The 24,938-nt window shown below is 42.4% G+C and overlaps 1 protein-coding gene across 1 annotated transcript; it reads right to left on the bottom strand.

Moving 5' to 3' along the window:
* Nucleotides 1-261: 261 nt before the first annotated feature.
* Nucleotides 262-24,280, bottom strand: LOC112073331 (serine palmitoyltransferase 2). The gene is made up of 12 exons (XM_024140652.2): nucleotides 24,019-24,280; nucleotides 21,095-21,289; nucleotides 20,051-20,205; nucleotides 18,843-18,991; nucleotides 17,432-17,556; nucleotides 13,005-13,098; nucleotides 12,467-12,572; nucleotides 10,815-11,034; nucleotides 10,108-10,234; nucleotides 5,452-5,587; nucleotides 5,037-5,166; nucleotides 262-3,571 (listed from the first exon to the last, which is right to left on the bottom strand). Exons 1-12 carry the CDS (start codon nucleotides 24,181-24,183, stop codon nucleotides 3,419-3,421), a joined length of 1,755 nt encoding a protein of 584 aa, XP_023996420.1. The 5' UTR covers nucleotides 24,184-24,280; the 3' UTR covers nucleotides 262-3,418.
* Between the last annotated feature and the right edge of the window lie 658 nt (nucleotides 24,281-24,938).

The following is a 24,938-nucleotide window of genomic DNA, read 5'->3' as shown; positions in this document are numbered from 1 at the left end:
TATTGCCCCAGTTATTCACCTATTTTACTATATGAATATATTTAAGAGGTTGGCTTTTGTGTGTCCAYGCTCTCCCTATCGCTCTTTGCTGTGTGTGTACTTTTATATAAACAGGATAAATCATATGCTTTCTTTCAGATAGAAACAAGTGGTAAGTCATTTAATGCTATTCATTGTGTAAAGTCTTCCCGATAGATCGTGTTACACATTGTGTATATGTATATAGATAGACCTTTGTAGAAGACAAATCTAACCAAGAGGTGAAACAAACAAAGACTGATTTAATCTCAGCACTGTTTCCAACAGCACAGTCAACACAAACCATAGCTTCAAAAACCCCATCAAGTGGTTTATCTTCAAACATTGAACTTGCCAAGAGTAAAAGCCGACTGATAACATACAGGTGTATATGCATTTACAGAGTAGGTCAGATCACAGCTCTCTTTCCAATGCAAGTTAAACGATGTAATGTTACATCAAAGGGATTTTAAATCTTTTCATTTAAAAAAACATTTACTTTGAGTCAGATAATGATTAATTTCATATGTTTATAGTATTATTGAAATCTAAACAGCCTTCCTGAGATAAATGGTCATGTTACTGGATGTCAGCAATCACATCATGCCTCAATAGAAAGGAGATGGGAACAGGATACACAGGGTGAGTCCCAAATAGCACCCTATTCCSAGTATAGTGCACCATTTTGACTAGGGCTCTGGTCAAGAGTAGTGCACTGCACTATAGGGAATATTGCCATTTGGGATGAAGACAGACTACATGGGCCCACCCAGATTTAACTAAACACAACAGACAAGTAGCAAGTTTAAAATGTTACGTCTGGACAAATTATAGACACTTTAAATCTCAGCCATAGTTTAATAAGGAGTTTGTAGTAGTGGAATGATCACAGTGCTAACCGCAGCTCTGTTCCACATATTTCTACTTCCAATACAAATAAAAATGATGTACTCACACACACTACAAACTGGATATTTGACTAAAGACAATATTATACTTGAACTGACCCATAAATTGAGCCATGGAAAGTCAAACATAACATTTAAACAAAACAAACTCAAATTAAAACAAAAATCAGCGAATTCTGGAATGCCATATTAGAGAAGAATCATTGTGAGAGACAGCTGGCGGGAAAAGACGCTTCCTTTAAACCCAGCGTCAGTTAGCCAGCCGTAAAGCCTGTCATTTCAGTGAGGCTACATCATCTGTGCATTTCCAATGCCTGTCAGTAGTACTAGCACTGAAGACGTGGTCCGTCTGTTATTAAAGACACACATACTCCATCAAAAGTGTTCCTAAAGGTTTCTTCTGCTGTCCCTGTAGAACCGTTTTGCTTCCAGGCAGAACTCTTTCACCCAATAAAGAACCCTCAAAAKAACCTTTTGGTTAAAGGTTCTGGAACCAAAAAAAAGGTTCTACCTGGAACCAAAAAAGGATTATACAGAAATAACAAAGAACCCTTTACGGTTCTTGGTAAACCCCCCCCCCCAAAAAAAAAGGTGTAGAAAATATTTAGAGCTGCCACAGAGACATTATATTAGAAACATCTTCCACAAAATAGAGCAGATTGAAAAACGATATGACATTTGTAATAAATAAAGGCGTAAAACTTCCTGTATGTCTATGTCGTGCATTATATATAGCTCATAAGGCACTATAAATGCACTTATAATGCACTGTGAAGAGGGTATCAATAGGAAGTTTTACCAAATAAGGACATATCTGTACATCAGAGAAGCATGGCTAGGATGCATCATCTTCATACATACAGATAAACAGGTGGGTCATATTATGGCCAGCGTGTCATAGTTTACTAAGACATCAACGCTGGTTATTAACATAAGCACTTAGAAGATATACAGTTAGAGACTCAAACCACGTGKCTCTTCAGTAAGGRTCAGTTTCCCGGACACAGATTAAGCCAAGAATCTCCATTCAAATCGTTTTCCAGTCCAGGACTAGCCTAAAAATCAGTGTCTGTGATACCAACCCCAAGAGAAACACTTCACACGACTCTTATCAAGCTTATAGAAATATGAAAGACTCTTCAGGATAGACATGTTAACACGCTAGAGCGTATAGACATGTTAAACCAGCTAGAGCGTATAGACATGTTAAACACGCTAGAGCGTATAGACATGTTAAACACGCTAGAGCGTATAGACATGTTAAACACGCTAGAAGCGTATAAGACATGTTAAACACGCTAGAGCGTATAGACATGTTAAACGCTAGAGCGTATAGACATGTTAAACACGCTAGAGCGTATAGACATGTTACACGCTGCGTAGAGCGTAAGACATGTTTAAATACGCTAGAGCGTATAGACATGTTAAATACGCTAGAGCGTATAGATATGTTAAATACGCTAGAGCGTATAGATATGTTAAATACTCTAGAGCGTATAGAAATGTTTAAGAGATTTGGGCTTAAGTCATTCGAGTGCAGGCATAAACACTAAATATTAAAGGCTGAAGAATCATAGGGAAAAAAGCTGTAATATATATATATATATATAAGAAATATTCACAACATGGCAGCTCTTCAAAAGGGTTCTTACCCTATTCTTCTAAACAGGTGTAATATGTAGCTTACACACACACACACACACACACACACAGACAGAGCGAGAGAGAGAGAGAGAGCGAGAGAGGATTAGCTCTGATAATAGGTCTAAGACATTGAGATTTTACCTGTTCATTTACTGTGTAAACAGCAGATAATATCAACAATGGTCAGGGAAAGAACCCCAGTGACAATATTATAGTCTAACACACCGATCAGAGTGGGAAGTTTAATATAAAATAAGCTACACTTGACGATGTACCTCATTTGATATGAAGCCTATATGTTGCCCTACTAGTCATGAATGATATATATTATTTATTTACTTCTTTCTTGCATTATAACTTCTGCTGTTATCCTAGAAATATAATCCCTAGAACAAAATGTAGATCCCGGTTCTAGGGATTCCATTTCTCTGAATCATTAACTCCATTGGTACAACCAACAAATTGTATATTTGAATGGCAATAGAAATCCATGTCTTGTTCTACTCTTCCTCCCCATCTTGTTATTATTGCACTAGAAGCCCCCATAATGCAGTGTGCACACGGAAATAAGATTCAACATTTAGGTCCAACACAAAAAAATGAATTCACAATAAGTTAAGATACATTAAGACAACGATAGGGGCTTACACACTTCGAAACGAACACACACGATAGGACCTTGGTGACTTTTTTTATCCCTGCCCCACTGTAGTGTAGGTCAAGRGATACTCAAATCCACTAAGTTCCACTTCTACATTTTCATTCTTTAGTCAGGGACTGATTTAGAGCCGGTGCACCAGGTAAGTGCAAAAACAAACAAACGTGCAAGTATGCCTGGTGTAGCTGGTTCAGTTAGTTATATGACAAGAAGACTTGACGTGGCTGGGCTCCAGGAGCAGACTCTCCGCAGAGGACCATGGACCCAGGGAGGAGGGGAAATCATGATGTCTGGAGAACTTCAGCTGCAACACATCCCCAACCTCACCGATGGCCTCCAATGCCTGGGGGAAGAAAGGAGAGATGAGAAGATAACAACAGAAGACATTATGTTTACTACACTTGGAGTCAGAAGTGSGATTCTATTCTGAGGAAAGAGGGGAGAGGTTGAGTAGCTCACAACAGCAGCATATTGTGAGTATTAAGAACCATGAGTAATTCCTGCTGATCATAGAGACTGAATGGGGAGAGGTGTGCTTCTTACACCATTGTGAGGGTTGCTGAACCATGACATTCACCTGACGAAATTGTTAGTGGAGAAAAATGGAGTCTACTTGGGTAAAACTAAAACACAACTGAGAACAAAAAAAAMCTAAATTGGCCTACACCACTTTCCACAAGAGACTTTCTGTGTTGCGATACCATCGGTCCGCAACCCACCTGGAAACAATTTACCTTCCTTGATTTTCTCTTTTTTCCAACACCTTCTCTGAACTTTGAGTAAAGAGGGAGAAGAGATTTCCAAAGAAGAAAAAAAGTGGCTTCATGCATTTTAACAAAGTGAAGCTGATGTGCTTTAAATGGAGCATTAAAAACAGTGTTGACATGCTCTTCCAAAAGATAAATGACTGTCCTTGGACAGACAACGCACATGCCCAAATAAAACTAAATCTGAGCTTTCTGCTCCACCATAGTTATGGCACTGTGCGGTCTTCCTTCCAAGACTCCCACACCAGGGTTCAAATAGTATTTGTGTTCTTCCAAATACTTTGAACACATAATTGAGTCTCCCTGGGATTGCCAGATGGGTGGGATGATTTTGTTGGTTCTGTTGCGCCAGGCGAGCTCAGCTTAAGTATTTGAAGAAAACAAACACTTGCTGAACCCAGGTGTTCTCTCACACCCCCGCCCCTCTAATAAAGCATGTATTGAAATGCCTTTCCTGTCCTCCATGCCTGCAGCACATCAGCCCTGACAGTCAGAAGCCAGGCATGACTGACTCACTGCTGGGAGACAGTCAGTCTGTCAGTCACTGTAACTACTTTGAGGAGACGAAGACATGKGGAGGAATTCCATCAGCTATCAAAGGATGATGGTGATGTCTCAAGGGAAAAATAAAGTCTTCACCATACATTCTAACAATGCACCTACTTTTGTAACTAACCATAACCATTCCCATCAATTGGACTGGACCCAATTCTAGGACCACATAGAAACTTTGGGTACATCTCAATACTTAAATGTAGTCTCCTCACCTAGTATCCTTCCTCCTCCTTTCATCCTATACTAAGATAAAAGAGAGTTGAATAGAATATAAATAATTCTGAACACAAATCCTATTGAGTGAGACAGACTGACAAAACAAGTCTACACTTTTGAAAAAGTACCAGCGAGAGCCAGATAGAGATGGCTCCATGGAGAGAGGGAGGAGTCCTTTGACTACTCTGTACTGTGATTAGTTGACTCACTGTGTCAAGCATGTCTGGTGCATGCGTGTGTGTGTGTGTGTGTCTCTGATCGGTGACTCACCGTGTCCAGCATGTCCCTGGTGTGTGCGGCAGACACACAGAACCTGGCCCTGGACTCTATGATGGGTGTGGCAGGGAAGCCAACCACCACCGTCCCAATGTTCCTCTTCAGCATCTCCCTGCCAAACGCCCTGAGAGCGAACCAATCAGAGATCAGGATTATGGACCACGTGACCAATGTGTTAACAATCTGCTTATTCTATGGCTGGCTGGCTGACTGAGCAATGTCATGTTGATCGTGTGAGAGAAAAGTGAATATAACAGAAACAATCTGATCATGTTCACTGTGGTTATTTACTCAACAACTGGTGTTAGTTGACCAAGATGTGTGACTTGGCTGACTGATCAAACCTACTCCATCTTAGCTGAGGTTTGTGTTTTTGTAAACATCACGAACTAGCGGTTACCAGACMTACCCTATTTTGGCGGGCATGTAGAGCATCATGGGTACGACAGGAGAGTCATTGTTTCCGTAGATGATGAATCCCATCTCTCGGAGTTTCCTTCTGAAGTATATGGTATTTTCTGACAACTGCTTTAGACGCTCCGCCCCTGGAACCATTAACAACCAATTAAATTAGCTAATTAATCTATTAACCTGTTAAACCATTAGTGATTACAACCATTAACTAGTAAGAACATGAACAGGTAAACCACAACCATTGAAAGGACTGTGGCATTTACACACTACTTCAGCCCACAACCTTAGGCCTAACTTCCTTGTTGACTRAAAGGACGGGATACATCTAGGAGCTCAAACTCAAAAAAACAGCATCTGCCATTTCATTTTGAAACACAGAGCTGAAAACGTAAAGCATTCCAGGCTCAAGTCTGAAATGAAATTAATTTCACACAGACAGTCGTTTCCCCTGGGCCCTGGCTTTGGAATTCAAAGCCATTCTGAGAGAATTGTAGAATGATAAACGTATAGGCTGAAAAAAAAGAGAGTGATGCTATCAGGAGAAGGAATTGCGTTCCACTTGTTTGAAATTCCTTTCATATTGAGGGGCTCCCTGGTAGGAATGTCCTGTCTCCGGTCTCATCCACATATTTGATTTGAGCTTCAAACCAGAKAAAGTAATTCTGGTTGGGTTAAGGAGGTGGTTCCCTGAACCACACTCAATATGATGAGCAACCTTGCCTGAGACACTCAACACTTATTAACTCTCCAAGCGTCGAACCCCAGTCAGTCATTCTGGCACATGACACACCGGCCAAAACGTTAGCAGCCTCGATGCCACTGCTAGTTATGCAGCTATTGGCAGTGACTACACTTCAAAGGCTTGAATCTCAAACCCGCATGGAGCTGGGAACCATCGAACTGCCAATGTTACTCTTTCCTGAGAAAACTGTCAAGTGATTTAGACAAGGCCGTGAGATCAGCCATTTCCATCCATCTGCTTGTCAGAGAATGGTCTGGAGCATTGTGATGGTTTGAACATARCTGCTAGATCAGGCTCATATTCATTGAGGACCAAACAGAAGTAAATGGACTGAAACTGTGAGGCCCTACTTGGACTTGATCCAATAGGAATTGTTCATTTTCCATTGTAAAACGTTTCCCATTGCATGCCCTAATGAATACAACCTTGCTGTACTGTGGCCCACCTGGGAGGAACTTGTCCCTATCCACTGATACCGGGTGAGATAATGTTTTCATCCCCCAATGGGTAATGTTGGGCTATAGAGTAATCTGATCCTAGATCTGTGGTTAAACGCAACTTGTACCTTGGTGGGAGACGGGAGGAACCTCCCTGTTAGAGTAACAACCCTGGAGTGACCCGGACCCTCACTGGGCTATGTTGTTTGAATCTGTTTTACCACAGCTCGTTCTCTGAAGCCCTGAAGGTCAGGGGAGCCACCTAGAACTCTAACCCCCAGCGGCAGGCTGCTTTGTACCCAGATAGAAGACAAACACTTCTGCACAGACACTACGGAGCTCCAACACACAGACATCTGAAACCTATTAAAGCTCTATGTGGGGAAAGTCCATGCTACCACTTCACAGGCTTCAATCAGTCAGAGCCCTCTGAGGGATGCAGGGGACTGTCCGGAGGTTTTAACCCAGCCTGGTGCTACTGAGAGGGGGATGTGCTCTGCTGTGTGTGTAGGAGTGACTGTCAACACAGTTGATCTCCTTAACTCCACTCCATTTAACATGCATTGCCTTTAGTTTTTGAGTGATAGTTGGTGGTCGTATCCCTTTACACTCGTACCTGTATATGGATTGAAAATGGCAGATTTGGACACTGATAAGCGCCTAAATTGGAACGCAGTGGCTTCACAGTAACATGCTATACATGACGTCAGACCTCAGGCTCCACAGCGCTGTATGGGATTGGACTGACAGCTGTTCTGAACTTGAGCACCGCGTGTGACAAGAAGTTGCCCCAATCCCTGCTGCTAATTGGGCAACTTTTGCTAATGTTTTGTCGTCTGAGTCAGGGAAATGCTGTACATTGAGAACTCGATGTACACTATTTTGAAAGATGACATGTTGAGGATTATAATAAATACCGCTTGGATGTCATACAAGCAAGCCAAAGACCCGTGAGTCCAAATGTACACTTCACATTTCCATATCATAAAACTCACGTCATATACCGTGTCATCGTTTATGATCACCATGTTTACATGTCCAGTTACAAGACAACATGGCGTTATACACTGGGTCGTGTTGACAGTTGTCCTGAACAGAATGAATCTGTTTATTGTGTAAAAAATAGTTGCCCCGGAAACAGGCATCCGAATGCACTCACGAGTCCATTCTATACGCACCAACATTAAACTGAACAAAATTATAAAACGCAACATGTAAAGTTGAAATAAAAGATCCCAGAAATGTTTCATATGCACAAAAAAGCTTATTTCAAATTGAGCACAAATTTGTTTACATCCCTGATCATTACACAGGTGCACCTTGTGCTGGGGACAAAAGGCCTCTAAAATGTGCAATTTTGTCACACAATACAATACCAMAGATGTCTCAAGTTGAGGGTGGGTGCAACTGGCACGTGGACTGCAGGAATGTCCACCAGAGCTGTTGCCAGAGAATTKATTKTTCATTTCTCTACCATAAGCCTCAACCGCAGACCACGYGTAACCATGCCAGCTGAGGACCTCCCCAGTGGGTAGGCCTGGCTTCCAAGTGGGTGGGCCTATGCACTCCTAGGCCCACCCATGGCTGCGCCCTTGTCCAGTCATGTGAAATCTATAGATTAGTTCCGAATGAATTTATTTCCTTATATGAACTGTAACTCAGTAAAACCTTTGAAATAGTTGCATGTTGCACTTATATTTTTGTTCAGTATACAATTTGGTACTCTGAATTGCCTAGTGAAAGCCTAACACTAAGATTGTATTTGAAAATGTAGCTAGTCATGTTGGCAATAGAACAAGCTTTCAAATTATGCCCACCCTGACCCAGACTGCGATTTATAATGGACTGTTTTTGGATTGCGTAAACAACGGTAATTGTGTAAAGGCGGTGATGCGGGGCTGTGTTCCAAACAAAACATCTTTGAGTCATAAAAGTGTATTGGAATTACTTAGGAACTGCGCACACTTTGGAGAGGTGGGTGGCCACTTGGAGACACCAGTTAGACCTCTCACTCAATCCCTTGTCACTGTTTTTTACCTTGTGTGACACCTACCCCAAAATTCTCCAAGAACATTCTTATCATGTTAGTGAACGCATCTTCAGTATTTTCAGATTTCSTTRTCAAATGAGGCAAAAAGTACAGTAAAAAAAACGACCAATTAGATGGTCATGTTCACATTTTCATAAATTCATAGAATGTTTGGGAATGATGCATAGTCAGGCATTTGTGAAAATTCWATAGCAATATAGAGTTGGAAAGCGGYGTTGCGTTTAGGACAATTATTAGACACTGCAGTAAATTAAACCCAATAAAAACATCAGTCTTGTCCAGGACCAGCAYGTCATAACCAATCAGAGCTACAGTAGGCCTATATGCAAATAATCCGTTTGCCTGACATCATTTTACAGGCAGTAGCAAGAGCACGACTTTAGATCATTAGAAAGAAATCGCCAAAATACACCCGAATGGATTTCTGCAAATATGAAAATACCAGTATAGTCCTCTTACATTAGGGATCTTCACACGCCTATTGATCAAACAACCATGAACAGGTTGGCGCTCGCTCCCTCAGTTACCTATCCACATAAACAACAACAAGATCAACAACTAATGCTAGCCTGAGTGAGATGAGCTAAAATCTGCTGTTATTGAACAGGGAAATAGATTCTTTCAACGTCGGCCACTTTACTTTTAGTCACCAATAAGGCTGTGTGCGTGGTTGTCTGTGTCTGTCGGGGGAGTCCAAACAGGAATAGTGCCATGGCAACTATATGTGCCATTCTAGAAGGATTATTATCCAGACTCTCCTTTGTTTACCTTTCTCTGTTAGCCACTTAGAAATGTATTATACAGCCTTCATCACTTGGCTGTAGGTGAGTAATTGCCACTCCCTGAGTCAAAGTACAGATCAGACCAGTTTAAAGCTGGTGAGGAAAATCTATACAAACCCTACATGACATTAAGCTCCCACCTCTGAGCTGTCATCTGTTGGAGAGGGCAATGACTTCGCGTGACAAGATTAACCAAGCAGCAGGGTTTAGGTCAACTCAACAGTGGGCAAAACAGCTCCTAAGCTTTCCAGGTCTATACTGCCATCTTGTGGCTACTGATGGTAATGACACTGTGGTGTCAGTTACTGCCTAATGCAAGCGAAATACCTTTTGTACTGTATAGCAGTCATCAACCCTCTGGCTTAGATTCAACACATCAAACGTTTGATGATTGAATCATGTTTTTCAGTGCCAGGCAAGAACACGAGCCTATAAAAAAAATAAGCGTTTTGTCACACCCGTGGTATACCACGGCCGTCAGCCAATCAGCATTCAACGCTCGAACTACCCAGTTTATAAYACCCTGTAGCTCTCCAGGACCAGAGATGAAAAGAACTACCTAAACGGATACTAAACTAGTTTTCAATCAACAACACAGTGTGGTCCCAGCTGAAGTGGAGGCTTGCTGTGAAAAACTCACCCAGAGTGGTGTCGTCCTCTCCCATGATGATCTTCATAGAGGTGATGATCTGTTGTGACACGGGAGGGGACATGGCCGTGGCATAGATTGAACTGTGGGAGTGGGAGCGCAGGTAGTCTATCAACTCCTATGGGGGAGAGATACAATAAAACACCATTGTCAATATAAAATGGGTTTTATAGTTACAATAATACTACATAAAAGGTCGAACTTCAGATCGTGAAAGTCTCAAATTTCTTTACAAGTCTCCTATTGATGTGAAAGCATGATATATGTGACACTCTGAGTTAGGATCTCAAGATAGGATTCAGCCCTTAGAGAATTTCCCACATCATGGGGCAATGATAAAACCAGTTTGTCTTGTTGATGACTAAACCTCCACACCTAAAACTGTCCCAGTAAACTGTATCAGAAACCATCCCGGAAATCTTAAAGGTCAATATAAATATGATGTCAGTGTCAGTGCCTGTTATCTATACACACACACCTAGCTTTGTTGTAATGGAATGTTTTAGAACATTTACTGCCCTGAACATAGCCTTGGGAACCTTGGTATCCTGCCAAGAACATTTCTCCTAACCCGTGACCCTTTGGTGAGAGTCACACGTTGCCCTACTTCCTAGTCTCGTATTCACTCTGTTACCAGAATTGGCAGATGTGAAGACAGCAGGAAATCAAGGTTGCTTTAGAGCAGACAACAAACTCACCCTCTTCCCTCCGATGTACCCTCCAGCAGCACCAAAGCTCTTCGTGAATGTTCCCATCATGATGTCAACGTCTTTGGGGTCCAGACCAAAGTAGTCCACCACCCCTCCACCTCGTGGTCCGAGAGCTCCGATGCTATGGGCCTCATCCAGGTACAGATAGGCCTTATAATGCTTCTTCAGGGCTATCACCTCAGGCAGACGTACTATAGAGCCCTCCATACTGGGGAAGGAGAGGAGAATGGTGAGAGGTGGAGGGAGGAGAGAGACACACACACACGTTCAAGACTAACACATGCACACTAAAACGATGGGTCAGTTAACTGTACTTTTCACCTTATGTTAATTCACCTACAAAGACGGATGATTAGTTCACCCTAGGTATAGTCTCTAAACAATGTACTGTACACTCAGTGGGCAGTTTATTAGGTATACCCATTTGGTACTGGGTCAGACCCCCCTTTGCCTCCAGAACAGCCTGAATTATTTTCCTAACGTGTGCCAGGATGTTTATTCCCCACACCATTACACCACCGCTACGAGGCTGTACTGTTGACATCAGGCAGGATGGGGCCATTGACTCATGCTGCTTACGCCAAATCCTGACTGCCATCAGCATGACGCAACAGGAACTGGGATTTGTCGAACCAGGCAATGTTTTTCCACTCCTCAATTGTCCAGTGTTGGTGATCACGTGCCCACTGGAGCCGCCGCTTCTTGTTTTTAGCTGATAGGAGTGGAACCCGGTGTGGTCATCTGCTGCAATGTCCATCCGTGACAAGGATCGACGAGTTGTGCGTTCCGAGATGCCGTTCTGCACACCACTGTTGTACTGCCCCGTTATATGCCTGTTTGTGGCCCGCCTGTTAGCTTGCACGATTCTTGCCATTCTGATTCGACCTCTCATCAACAAGCTGTTTTCAGCCACGGACAGGATGCGTTTTGGTTTGTCGCACCATTCTCGGTAAACCCTAGACACTGTCATGCGTGAAAAGCCCAGGAGGCCGTTTCTGAGATACTGGAACCGATGCGCCTGGCGCAGACTATCATACCACGCTTAAAGTCACTTGTTCTAACGTTCAATGGAACAGTAACTGAATGCCTCCATGCCTGTTTACCTGCTTTATACACCAAGCCTCGGCCACAATAACTCCGTCTTTAGGAACGGCGTGGTGTACCAAATAAATTAGCCACTGAGTGTATCTTATTTGCAACTCCTTGATCTTTGTTTGCAGTGGGAAGACAATGACTGTTTATCTTAAGTTCCCTAAGGGTGTGTCAGACCATTTTAACTACACATTAGTGAATTATATTGATTAGGGAGAGGCAGCTTTACTAACAACCATATTGATCATTATGGATTGGTTGACTTTTTACGGTAAGTACCTCACGAAGAACTCAAGCCACACACTTTTTATGTCCACTTCTACGCAAAGTCTGAATGCACTGCAGTATGATTCACTCTACATCAATCAATTCTGGGTGCTAGAAAGAGCGTATCCGCATAAATCGGTTTGATTCATTTCACCTGTATTTTTTAAAATTTTAAAAATAAATATAACATGCCTCCACAGAATCCATCTTGCCCTACATATGAGAGTTCAAAGGGTTAGAATCTGTTAGTCTTTCAAAAAAAAAAAAAAAAGGTAGACTACCTGTAGATTCCCTCGACCAGAATGAGCATCTTCTTCCAGGGCCTGTGTGTTCTGGGCTGGCCGTGAACAATGGCATCTCTCAACAGCTTCTCTAGACTCACCATATCTGGGAGCGGAGACCGACAGAACGGTGTTAGAGAAGACTAGGACATAGACAGGGTGTGAATAATGCAGCCGGAATACCTGAACGTTTTTTTGACGTTCAACAATGCTACATTGTATCCATGATAAGACAACCAACTGACTAACACAGACTGGCACCCAGTCTCAGAGCAGTCGAAAACAAAAACGCTGGCATGAAAAGGAGCAGACTATCGGTAACGGTTCTATTACGTGACACACCTAACTGATTACAAAGGGAGGAACAGTAGATGATGTAGCGCTAAACGTGTGTGACGGGTGTCGCTAACGGGCACTACTGTGCAAGGTAAAACCGACACCAAAGCACAGAGCCTTTGTGGAATTCTTAATGTCTAGTTTCCCCCAGTGTGTAGTGGCCTTGGGGGTAGTTGAGTTGAACTAGTTTTGGTGTACTCACTGTTGTGTTTGAAGACGCGGATGGTGGCGCCAGAGAGGCGGGCCCCCAGCACCAGAGAGGCATGGTTCAACTCATCACTCAGAATCAAACAGCCCTGGAAATAACAAATGAATTTACAGAAAGTATTTCATACAACATATTCAACCTTGCCCCTTACAGAGCGATGGAGGACATTCAATGGCATAGACTCCTTATAGGAGCCATTGTCTTAAATCAAGTAACTCATACAATATATTACATCAAACAGCCCTAGAATGACTTAATATTAATCAAATGTATTTACATAGTATTACAATATACTGAAGAACTAAAGTGGTATAGAGGACAGCTTCCCTGAAGGGGTTGGCTTTACAGACAGTCTCACAGTCAGTGACACTTCAGCCATCACGCGACGACACATGACACCACACACCGTTGCATAGTTACCTCAGGACAGGTTACACAATTTAATCATCTAGTGAATGAATGATTGAGCAGAATGAGCTCATTATTCAATGACGCAATTTACAAGAAGAAGCGGGGAAAGGAGGAAAAACGAGAGAGAGAGAGAGACCGACTGGGTTTAAGACTTCTGGACCTTTACCTCCTCTCTAACTAGTGGTTCCGATGTCCGTCAGGACAGGAAATGTGTGTTTTTACTCTGACGAGGACGACCATGTGTGTGTAAGAGAGGGTACAACACATGCTATTTACACGCTCAAATGCCCATGTGGGCTTGTTCACATTGGTCAGACGAAACGCTCACTCAAATGAAGAGCAGCTGAAAACAAAACAGCGATCCGCACCAAAAATACGGACTGTGCGATCGCGCGGCACTACGTCCCAGGATGGGAGACCAAATGCTRCTGGAAGTGGTGTTGGAGGGCCAGTAGGAGGCACTYTTTCCTCTGGTCCAAAAATAAATAAATAATAATATCCCAATGCTCCAGGGCAGTGATTGGGGACATTGCCTTATGTAGGGTGCGGTCTTTAAGATGGGACGTTAAACAGGTGTCCTGACTCTCTGTGGTCACTAAAAATCCCATGGCACTTATCATAAGAATAGGGGTGTTAACCCCGGGGTCCTGGCTAAATTCCCAAACTGGCCCTCATACCATCATGGTCACCTAATCATCCCCAGCTTCCCTTCCAATTGGCTCATTCATCCACCCTCCTCTCCTCTGTAACTATTCCCCAAGTCGTTGCTATAAAATGTGTTCTCAGTCAACTTATCCGGTAAAATAAAATAAAAATAATAAATACGTGAATGCCAATCACGGTGCAGTCTCAACCTTGAAATTCTGGGTAATTGAGACGGTTTCTCTTTCCTCCAGAGGCGGCAATAGTTAGAGAGAGAGGCACTTTGGATCGACTGCTTAGATTGCGTCTCCCTCATCTTTTTTTTGTAAAGACGTTTTTCTTTGTTTACTTCGCCGTCTTTTGTTACTCAAGTGGAATGTATGTGTAGGAATCTTGAATCAATCATACTATTGTTTGAATAACTTGTGTAGTTGCTGTTACTACTGACATGTTTGATTGACATGACGAGCGGGACACTCCCCTGCGAGGTGATATAGGTGCCTCCCTAAATCCTTCTCAAGGCTCTGATGAAGGGGATTCATGGCAAAACGTGAGCCTATTGTTTGTTTGTCCCGTTAATAAATACATCAGCTTTACACAGAAACAGAGTGCTCATCTTTTCTTTAGTCTCCCGAAAAGTCACAGTTAAAGTACCCTGAGGTCATTTAATTTTACTTTGTCAAAACACACACACACACACACACACAGAGCGAGAGAGTGAATGTGTCTGACACAGAGCGCTTCCTACATTTCACATTGTAGTCATTTAGCAGACGCTCTTATCCAGAGAGACTTAAAGTTAGTGTATTCATCTTAAGATAGCTAGGTGGGACAACCACTTATCACAGGCATATAAAGTACATTTTTCCTCAATAACGTAGTTATGAGTAGAGTCAGAGCAAGGAGGTAGGGTTCGGCGATGTCAACCTTTGTCCGATGATGATTGTGTACCATAAATCAGTGATATACGATGCCATCGCCCCCATTGGCCATTTCAATACATAAAAAAACTCAAACATAACCAAAAAGCTCGGCTAAAACGACAGTTAGGCTGTAGCGCGAAATCGAATTTAACTGGACAAATCATGGTGAAATATAATGTTGTTGAAAGCCTGGGAAGAGGCTAAGTACAGGCAATAGCAAATGTTTTCAAATATTCCTTTCCGGTGGAAAAGCAGAACGGGTGTGTGTGTGCGTGGCACGCACATGATGGAGCAGTGACTGTCTGATGAGTTACAGTCTTACCGTAGAGAGTTAAGTTATACATCATGGGCTTTATTTGCCTCAAAATAATAGAACAATGAATACTTGTTTGTGCCATCTCTCATAAAGCTGTGATTGAGAAGCCTATGCCTAGGCTATAGACCTTCATTCTTGAAAGCCACAACAACTTTAGGGCAACACCTTCATAGCCTAGAATATTTGGGAAATAAGCTACTGTTCATAACTTTAAGTTGTCTTAAGGCTTTTATTATAGGCCTAGTAGGAGATGCAGCTGAAGCYGGAAGTTTACATACACCTTAGCCAAATACATTTAAAAACTCAGTTGCTCACAATTCCTAACATTTAATCGAAGTAAAAATTCCCTGTCTTAATCCTATAGAACATTTGTGTGCAGAAATGAAAAAGCATGTGCGAGCAAGGAGGCCTACAAACCTGACTCAGTTACACCAGCTCTGTCAGGAGGAATGGGCCAAAATTCACACTTTTTTGTGGGAAGCTTGTGGAAGGCTACCCGAAATGTTTGACCCAAGTTAAACAATTTATAGGCAATGCTACCAAATACTAATTGAGTGTATGTAAACTTCTGACCCACTGGGAATGTGATGAAAGAAATAAAAGCTGAAATAAATAATTCTCTCTACTATTATTCTGRCATTTCACATTCTTAAAATAAAGTGGTGATCCTAACTGACCTAAGACAGATCATTTTTACTAGGATTAAATGTCAGGAATTGTGAAAAACTGAGATTAAATATATTTGGCTATGGTGTATGTAAACTTCCGACTTCAACTGTATCTTGTGTACTGCCCTGCTGTGCAATCCGAGACTGCGTTTTTTACTGAGCAGCGCCAGTCAAGTTCAAATAGGCTAAACTATTGTCTGTCACATCACAAAGTCGTCACCATCAACAATGGCTGTCAATCATCGTTGATCGACGATGCTATCATAACGTCGCCCGACCCTACTTCCTATGCTAGTACCCTCAGGGCCATTGGTGTCGTCAGGCATTATGACAATTGACTACCCCGTTATCTCAATGTTTTGAGAACACATGGAGGAAACTAGATTGTTTTGGAATGACGTTAACCCTTTAAGACCAACGYACAACTGGTGAATGAAAACATAACATGTTTTCACCACCAAAAGGAAATACGCTGTGTGCCCAACAGCGATCATTTCAGGGAAGGAAAGGTTACTTTAATACATTGACTTACAGAAAGTGAGAGGAAAGAGTGAGAGAGAAAGTGAGATCGAGAGAAAGGCGCACACACACACACACACACAGAGAGAGACACACACAAAGACAGTTTGATGGATAAAAGTGATACATAAGCTAGGTTTACATCCAATTAGCGACAGATTTTCATGCAAATATCCTACAATCAGCATAAAGAAATATGCACGTTTCAACCCTACTGATAGTTTTGTCACAAAAACTGTTGCGTTAATTAGCAACTGTGTCTACTCCGTCCTTGGCAACTTCACTCTAGCCAACAGCTTGCAGATACAGTGCAGATAGGCTGTGAGCGGATAGGCTGTGAGCGGATAGGCTGTGAGCGGATAGGCTGTGAGCGGATAGGCTGATAAGCGATAGCTTAGCGATAGGCTGTGAGCGATGGCTGTGAGCGGATAGGCTGTGAGCGGATAGGCTTTGAGGAGCGGAGTAGGCTGTAGCGGATAGGCTGTGAGCGATAGTGCGTTGAGGATGATGCCGCTTGAGCGTAGTTCTACATGATGAATTATGTAGTGAAAAGCATCCAATCATCATGTCACCCAGAATCAGACCCTCGATATTTATTGAAAGGAGCATCAAGCTCATCACCTTGCACTTTCACCTCCCTGTGAAGTTCATCATCATATATTTAATCTGTAGCCTAATAAACTGCATGCTTTCCTGAATCGTAGTAAGCGTACTACACACCAGATCGCGTGACTCAAAGTTTACTTCGATATGATGGTCATTAAATAAATATTTGAGCATAAAGGCGCTTCCATCGCTATTTCTCGCATAATTAATGTTACCGACATAAAWAGAGTGTACCAAAACTTCCATCACACCTTTCGTGTTTTTTATATGGTAGTACTTTACTTGCATTAAAACTGTGGATGGAAATGTGGCGAGGCATTCCAGCCGAATTCCTACCTTCCCAGCGAGAGCAGGAATGTTCATGGAGTTTGTAGCGAAGCCCATCCCAAACGCCATGGATGACTCCACCCCCAGGAACCTAGCAACCAACTGCTCCAACTCCTCATGGATGTCCAGGTTACCTGGAGACAGCAGAACATGTCAATAGAATAAGGCCTTACTTTAAAAAGGTAAACTCAGCTAAATGACATTGCCACCAGCAGCACCGCAGACATTGAGATAAGCGAGATGCAAGACTTCGCTCTCACACAGTATCTACGCATGTGCACAGGTTCACAGCGTGGTAGCCAGGGCACCAAAACAGAGGAGAAGTTGAGCCTCACTTTGAAATTGACCCCCTATGCTGTTTACTTACTGCATCTACATCATATCGCTGAGTCTATGAACAAGTGTTCATGTCAACGTAAAGTGCATGATATCAATAAAGATGCACAAACATAACTATCCATATCAGTAACAGTGATGATCTATGGGCGTTTTCACACTTGGTCCCTTTCAGACAATTTTTGTGCAGTGTGTACACTTCAAAAGGAACTCGGATCACTCAAAAGAGTCCTTGAACCGAACTGAGACCATCTCGGAGGTGGTCGGATGTCAGTTTGCGGTCCGATTCCCTTTTTAGGGCAATGTGAACGCAAAGCTCTCCAGAGTCGCTTGTCATTATTCCCACACCACACACTAGACTAATGCAACACCGTTTCCCCTCCCATGAACCTTCACATTGGTGCCACAAAAGAGAGGAGATGATGTGCAAGTTCAAGGGGGAGAGAAAAAAAAAAAAAAAGTGTGCTGTTTTTAGATATTGATTAGCGGATATATTGTCAAGGATGCACAGAAATTCCAAAATACGTGTGGTTTTTAGTTCAGATCATTGGTCTCCTCCCCTTCATCTACACTGACTGAAGTGGATTTAACAAATTACATCAATAAGGGATCATAGCTTTAACCTGGTCAGACGGTCATGGAAAGAGCAGGTGTTCCTAATGTTTTGTACACTCAGTGTATATCCAACATGTCATTATATTCGGTGCTCTGTCATTGTGTGGTACATAATAACAGATGACGTGCCTTTTGTTTCCTTGTTTCTTTAAAAAATGACAAAACCACAAAGAATACGGGAGAAACAGACCGACAACAAAATGAGCGGAGCAGCTTGTCTGTACTAGTGCATGTTTCATATCTGTGCTTCGTTTTAGATAGCATATGCCATTTAGCAGACGCTTTTATCCAAAGCGACTTACAGACATGCGTGAAAAGACTGTGTTCGGGCGGTATCGGGAATCGAACCCACCATACAGCCATTGCAAGGGCCATGCTATACCTGAGCTACAGAGGTCCACAGATATGAGTGTATCAAAGCAAATGTCCCTTTTCCCCCCACAAGAATGTTATTATAACCATGTCTTACCCATCTCAGAGCGGGTGCTGCCCACTCCCACACCGTACTTGTGTGTCGACCCKGTGGCACTGTCAGCACACCTCCCAGTGTTCTCAGCAAAGCCCAGGTAGTTATAAGAACCCATGTTGATCACGTCTTTCACCACCTTGCCTGTGTGTCTGGCAGAGACAAAGACAACTTTGAGAAACTCTGACAAGACATGGGCGGAAGTATTAAACAAACCAGTGTCAAAAAGAGAACATACCCATGACAATATGAAGGGTTTTCCTTTGTTTTATACAGTACTTCTCATTTTTGCCAGGCAGCTAAATGAAATACCTTACTGGCTAAACGTGTTTGAATAGGTTTGGTTTTTAACTGCATCTTGACGTGATGGGTTCCCGAACACTTACATTTGGTTGTGAAAATAAGCTCATAAATCAAATGGGGCCTAACTAAGAGTGAAAGAGGTCAACCATTAACACACAATAACATGTGCTAAATACAGTTGGTGGTTTCTATTCAGCACATTTGTCCCGACAGTCTCCCCTCATAAAAAGCAAAAAAATATATATCTATTTTGATATTTTTTTTCCATTAGTCTTTTGATACGGTCCTAAAATGTTTGGCATTTCAGCAGTCAAGTTAAAATACTCTTCCAAGAAGCCAAGTGTCACCAGTGAAACTTACCAAAAAATATCGTTTTTGAGTGGATTTGCCCTTTAAGTAGGGCAACGACCTGAAGGGTGATAGAGGGGGCATGATAGAGCCATGCCTTCCATGACATAGGTAGGTAAGGACACCAACATTTTGTTCTTCTATCCTTGTTGGGACCTAAWATGTATTTCCATTCAAAATCCTATTTCCCTAACTCTAAACCTTAACCAGTAACCCAACCCATAAGCACTATTCTTCCTCTTACCCTAACCATAATTCTAACCCTAATTGTACTCCTAATTGTAACCCTAAACCTAAGCTTAAAATAGCCTTTATCCTCAAGGGGATGTGGGAAATGTCCCCACAAGGGAGAATTTTCCTTGTTTTACTTTTGTGGSATTTTATGTCCCCACAAGGATAGAAGAACCAACCYATCCATCCACACACATCTTGTCTCCCCGAGCTACTCCCATGATTTTCTAGCGCTGGRCCCTAGGCTACAGCGACAAACTAATGGTCTCGTAGTAGCCCCCACACACTATAAGTAAGCCCTGTTAGGGATGTTAGGGTGCGCAACTCACTCGAAGGTCCAGTTGTAGTCTTTGGAGGTTCTCTCCACCAGGTCCATCTTGGCTCCAGGGACACTGCAGATAGGCCTGTTCCAGTTGTCACGGATACGCATGTATAGATTCCTGGTGTAGAAGTTCTCAAAGTCCTGGTACAGCGGAACAAAGTCCTACAACACAGACAGAGAGAGMGAGAGATCACTGTCAGACRTTAGRATGATTAGCTAGGTCTGGAACAATGCAAGTGCACAGGTGTGTCTTTCATTCACGCTTTCAGCGAGCTCGTTTGACATAGCTTACGCTTGCACTGAGCATTGCCGTTTACAAATAACAGGTTTGGGAAACGCTTACTCTGTTCTATAACCTTCCTTGAGTAATTGTTAGGACATAACGGTTGCACTGAGCATAATGGTCGTGAAAAAGCTCTTGTGGAATCTGCYTTGAGTTAGCTTTTTCACACATTCCTGTGTTACATGGCAACATTTCCTTTCGTAGGATAGCCGGAAGAAAAGTCATGTCCGTCGGGTGATTGGTTGAGCATTCTTGGGTGCGTGACATCACTCAGAGCCCTTACCAGAACACAAAACAGGGCAGACAATTTCTCTCGGTTGAGATCTGAAACCAGTAGTAACCACCAACTTCAATGAAGTTAAAATTGAAAGCTGTCTAATATTACCACATCCGAATAGGATTGTCGCCAAGGAGACACACCTTATTCACACAGCGCTTGAGTAAATATTACAATTGTAATAGTTGGGTCTACATCAAAGCAACGAATCCAGTAAAAGCCAGTTAGGGTGGGAGCAGAGTGAGAGTGGTGAGAAGGGAGTCTGTAGAAGTTATCCCTAACCACTGATACAGGGTCAGATCTTAATTAGGTTAGGATTGGGGGGWGGGCCGGTGAGGTAATCTGATCCCAGATCAGTGGTTAGTGGCAAATACCTTATTCTTTAGAAAAATACAGACAAACAAAATGTATAGAGAGTCTGGATATGAGCGTCTGCTAAATGACCAAAATGCAACAGTAAATATAACATAAGTAGTGTCTGCATCTCTTACCTTCTGTTCGTCCCTCTCTCTGGCCACGTGGCATTTCTCGACGCCCCAGTTCCGCAGGAAGTCTCTGAGGTACCCGAAGATGGTGAGGATGCCGTAGCCCACGTAGGTGAGAACCGCCACAAGCAGAGGAGTCTCCTCAAATTGCTCCACAAACGGCTTGTTGTACAGGCTGGCGTTACGCACAACATGGTTGTTCTGGAGAAGAAGAAATACACGGACAAACAGAAGACGGTGGTGTTACTTACTCAAAGTGATTTTGTGTTGATCTTTGCATGAAATTCGGTTAACGCCAAACAAGGTGACACGGAACCACCATTGATTTTGGGGTAGGCCTAGTTGTTGCTTAGCAAAGCGTACCCTAATGACAGTTGAAGTTACTTCTGTCCCATGGGTGACAGCCAAGGTGAGAAAAATATTAACGAGTGACATCTGAGTGAACTTATCATCTCTTTGATTACATAGGCCAGGGATAGACTCTAGTGTGATTTGTGAGAGTGAACATTTAAAAAAGGTGTTTAGCTTGGCTTCAGGATCAAGAGAGAGTCTAACAACAACATTTAAGAGGCTTGTCGAGCATTTCTATGGACATTAAAACAACTCAGTGGGAAACATGAGGAAAAATAGGCCCAAGTCTTCTTTATTCAGAGATCGTTTGTTAAAAAAAAACAYAGAGGGACAAAAACAGACCAAGACCATTTCAAGTTATATAATAAAAAAWTAATAAAAATAAAAACATAAGTGAATGAGTGCGGTTGTTCCCCCGTAAAAAGCCAGATCACACAGCCCCTAGGCTCAGAGGGTTATCCATTGGTTTCCAATTGACGCTGAGCTGAACTGTGCCTTATTGTCCTGAAAACTATACTCTGAAATCAAATGACCTGAAGTCAGTCAGCCTCGTCCCCCATTAAACCCCTGGCTGCTTAGCAACCACACGTGACCCAGTCATGCCCCTCTCTGAAATACCTTTGTGGTGTATGTGTTTGCACACGTACAGGCTGTGCTCAACTGAGCTCAGAACTGGTCAAACCGGCTACCAGGTCAGTCTCCCACGGGGAACGAACATGAGGAAATAGCCCTCTAACCAACATACACCCTGAGGTCTGACGGCTAACAACTAGACCTTTAAGCTAACTGAAATGCACAGACAGACAGAGAGACAGACAGAGAGACAGACAGAGAGACAGACAGAGAGACAGACACAGAGACAGAGAGAGTTGCTTCAGTTTAAAGTGAAAAATCCCTTTCAGAGAAAGCAGTTAGTGTCCTAGGCACTACGTCCACTACCACAGACTACTAAAAACAGACAGATCTTATTTGAGCACCATTTATAGCTGTGCATTAGCAACGGTCCTAAGACCAACTGTCATGTGAGAAGAGACTGCTTTGAACCTGGGGTGGAAACTGCAAATGTAGCCTACAGTACAGTATGTGGGCCGTTGCACCTCAAAAWGCACAAGAGGATTTCAACATCCACCATCTCAAATTGTTCTGAAATMGTTTCTGTTGTTAGAAACAGATAAGATTAGCATTACTGCAACATTATTTTGTCTCTGAGAAATTAAGCTAATTGACTGCACCCAAATTTGACATTTTAATTTAGAGGATTCATATAATATTCAATAAATATAATACCTGACACACAATTTGACGTTTTTTTTAAACAATGAGTTAGAAACAAGGAATCCAAAGACATGGTCAAAAGAAATCGACTTGCATTGGATTTGTGCCACAAACGCTTAAAAGTTAGCTTTTTAAACAGTGTCCAGGTAAACAAAACCAAAGCGTAGGTTGCTGTCATACCTTGTCCATAAACTGCTTACAGGGTAAGGAAACCAATGTCATTTTGGAATTTGGGTGAACTATCCTGATAACAAATATCACCTAAAAGTAGAAACAGCACCATTTAGTGGTCAGAACCTGGTAATATCAGGATATAGGATGGGACACAAACCTAACAACTTCAATGACTAATTTGTCTCAACTGCCACCATGTCCCTCTCTTCCATATCTTTCTCCTCAGAGACATTCCTGCACTGCCAGGGCCCACTCCCATAGCCAGTAGCCATTCTCCCCAGGTGCAGCCTTGTGTGCTGCCCGGGGAGGGGTGTGTGTGTTTTTCTGGGAGACAAAGTACTCCTGTCTAGTTGTTACACAACAAAAGCTCTGCCTCCCCATGCTGACTGGTATTCTCCATAGTAGTGTCAGTGTAAACAGAGACCAGCCCTTCTACAATCTCTCTCTCTCTCTCACACACACACAACACACACACACCACCACACACACACACACACCACACACACACACCACACACACACACACACACACACCACACACACCACACACACACACACACCACACACACACACACACACACACACACACACCACACACACGCACACAACACACACACACACGCACACACACACACACACACACAAACACTTATGTAAGTGCTGTACTAATACACACATACCAGTATTATCACGTCATCAGGTAGAAAAAAACATAGGTGTTTTGAGTTTAAAAGAGTGAATTTATGTCAATGATTAGTTTAAAAATGGCTTTTGGGAAAACTAAATAAAACCAATGTTCAAAATTAGTCACGGATGTGGTCGATTGTGTACTGTAAACTTTCATATTCACTTTCATCAATGAAACAAAGCCTAATCATAGGCTGCTATCTGACAACACCCATAACCTATCCCTCAGTACACACAAATTCTGAGGCTTGATCATTTAGTAAGAAAACATCCACCCTATCAAACTTATAATAATACAACTACGACTAGGTAATAAAAGCTCCAAAATGTAGCGAATTTTTTAACTGTTTGATACTTCGTTGGGCTGTGGTTTTTCAATCTACTTGTATACAAAGGCAAGTGTTTCTTCCCTATTCCTATGTAGCGTTGACGGGTGGGCCTCACCTTCTCACTCGGGCGCCGATACTTCTTCTGTTGCGGTTGTTGGAACAAACAATGATTCTTCACGAAACCGTTCCTTCCCGAAGTTTTTTTACCGTTTGCGGTCCGGTGGCAAACATCTCCATTTATCAACTTATTCGCCGAGCTCTCAGTCATACTTGGTGCCATTTATTCGCTTGAATATCCCGGTTGTATACTTGTTCACCCAGGGACTCTTCTCTTCTCCGTTAATGCCGGCACTAGCATTCTGCCAGCAGCACAAACAACGACGTCACATTCGTATGGTAATGAAGAAGCCTTCAAAATAAAAGGCCGCATTTCAAAACATTGCAAAGTGGATAACTAATTCAAAAGACATTGAATTTTAATCAAAGGCCACTTTTATTGTGCTAACAAGAAAATCCAATAAGTAATTTATGAAGAAAAAATGTATTAAGACCAATAATTAAAAAATACAATGTTGACACTGGTATGTTGAGAATATTGGGCTGTAGAGAGAAAACGTTTTTACCTGTCTCAGCTAAAGTGCAGTGGAAAATACTCAGTAGGGTCTCTACTAACCAAATATGTGTAGTTTTGCAGGAGGACTGTGTCGTACATATCCAGCAGCACTTCGTTCTCCACCCCCTCCATAGCCCCCAATGCAATACACCATAATACACTGTACATGGGTTACATATTGGCTTGTAGAGAGAAAACTTTTCTACCCGTTTTAGCTAAAGTTGGTAGTTCTCTCTCCAACACGATGTGTATCGTGTTGTATCGGTGGGTGGAGAACGAAGTGCTGCTAGGTACATACAACACAGTCCCCCTCCAAAACTACACATATTTGGTTAGTAGAGACCCTACTGAGTATTTCCCACCCGACTTTAGCTGAGATAGGTAGAAAAGTTCTCTCTCTCCAACCAATATGTATCCCATTC

This window comes from Salvelinus sp. IW2-2015, unplaced genomic scaffold, assembly GCF_002910315.2.
Source record: "Salvelinus sp. IW2-2015 unplaced genomic scaffold, ASM291031v2 Un_scaffold2231, whole genome shotgun sequence".
NCBI classification, from domain to species: domain Eukaryota; kingdom Metazoa; phylum Chordata; class Actinopteri; order Salmoniformes; family Salmonidae; genus Salvelinus; species Salvelinus sp. IW2-2015.
The sequence above is the reverse complement of the archived record's forward strand: the minus strand, read 5'-3'. Positions and strand labels throughout refer to the sequence as shown.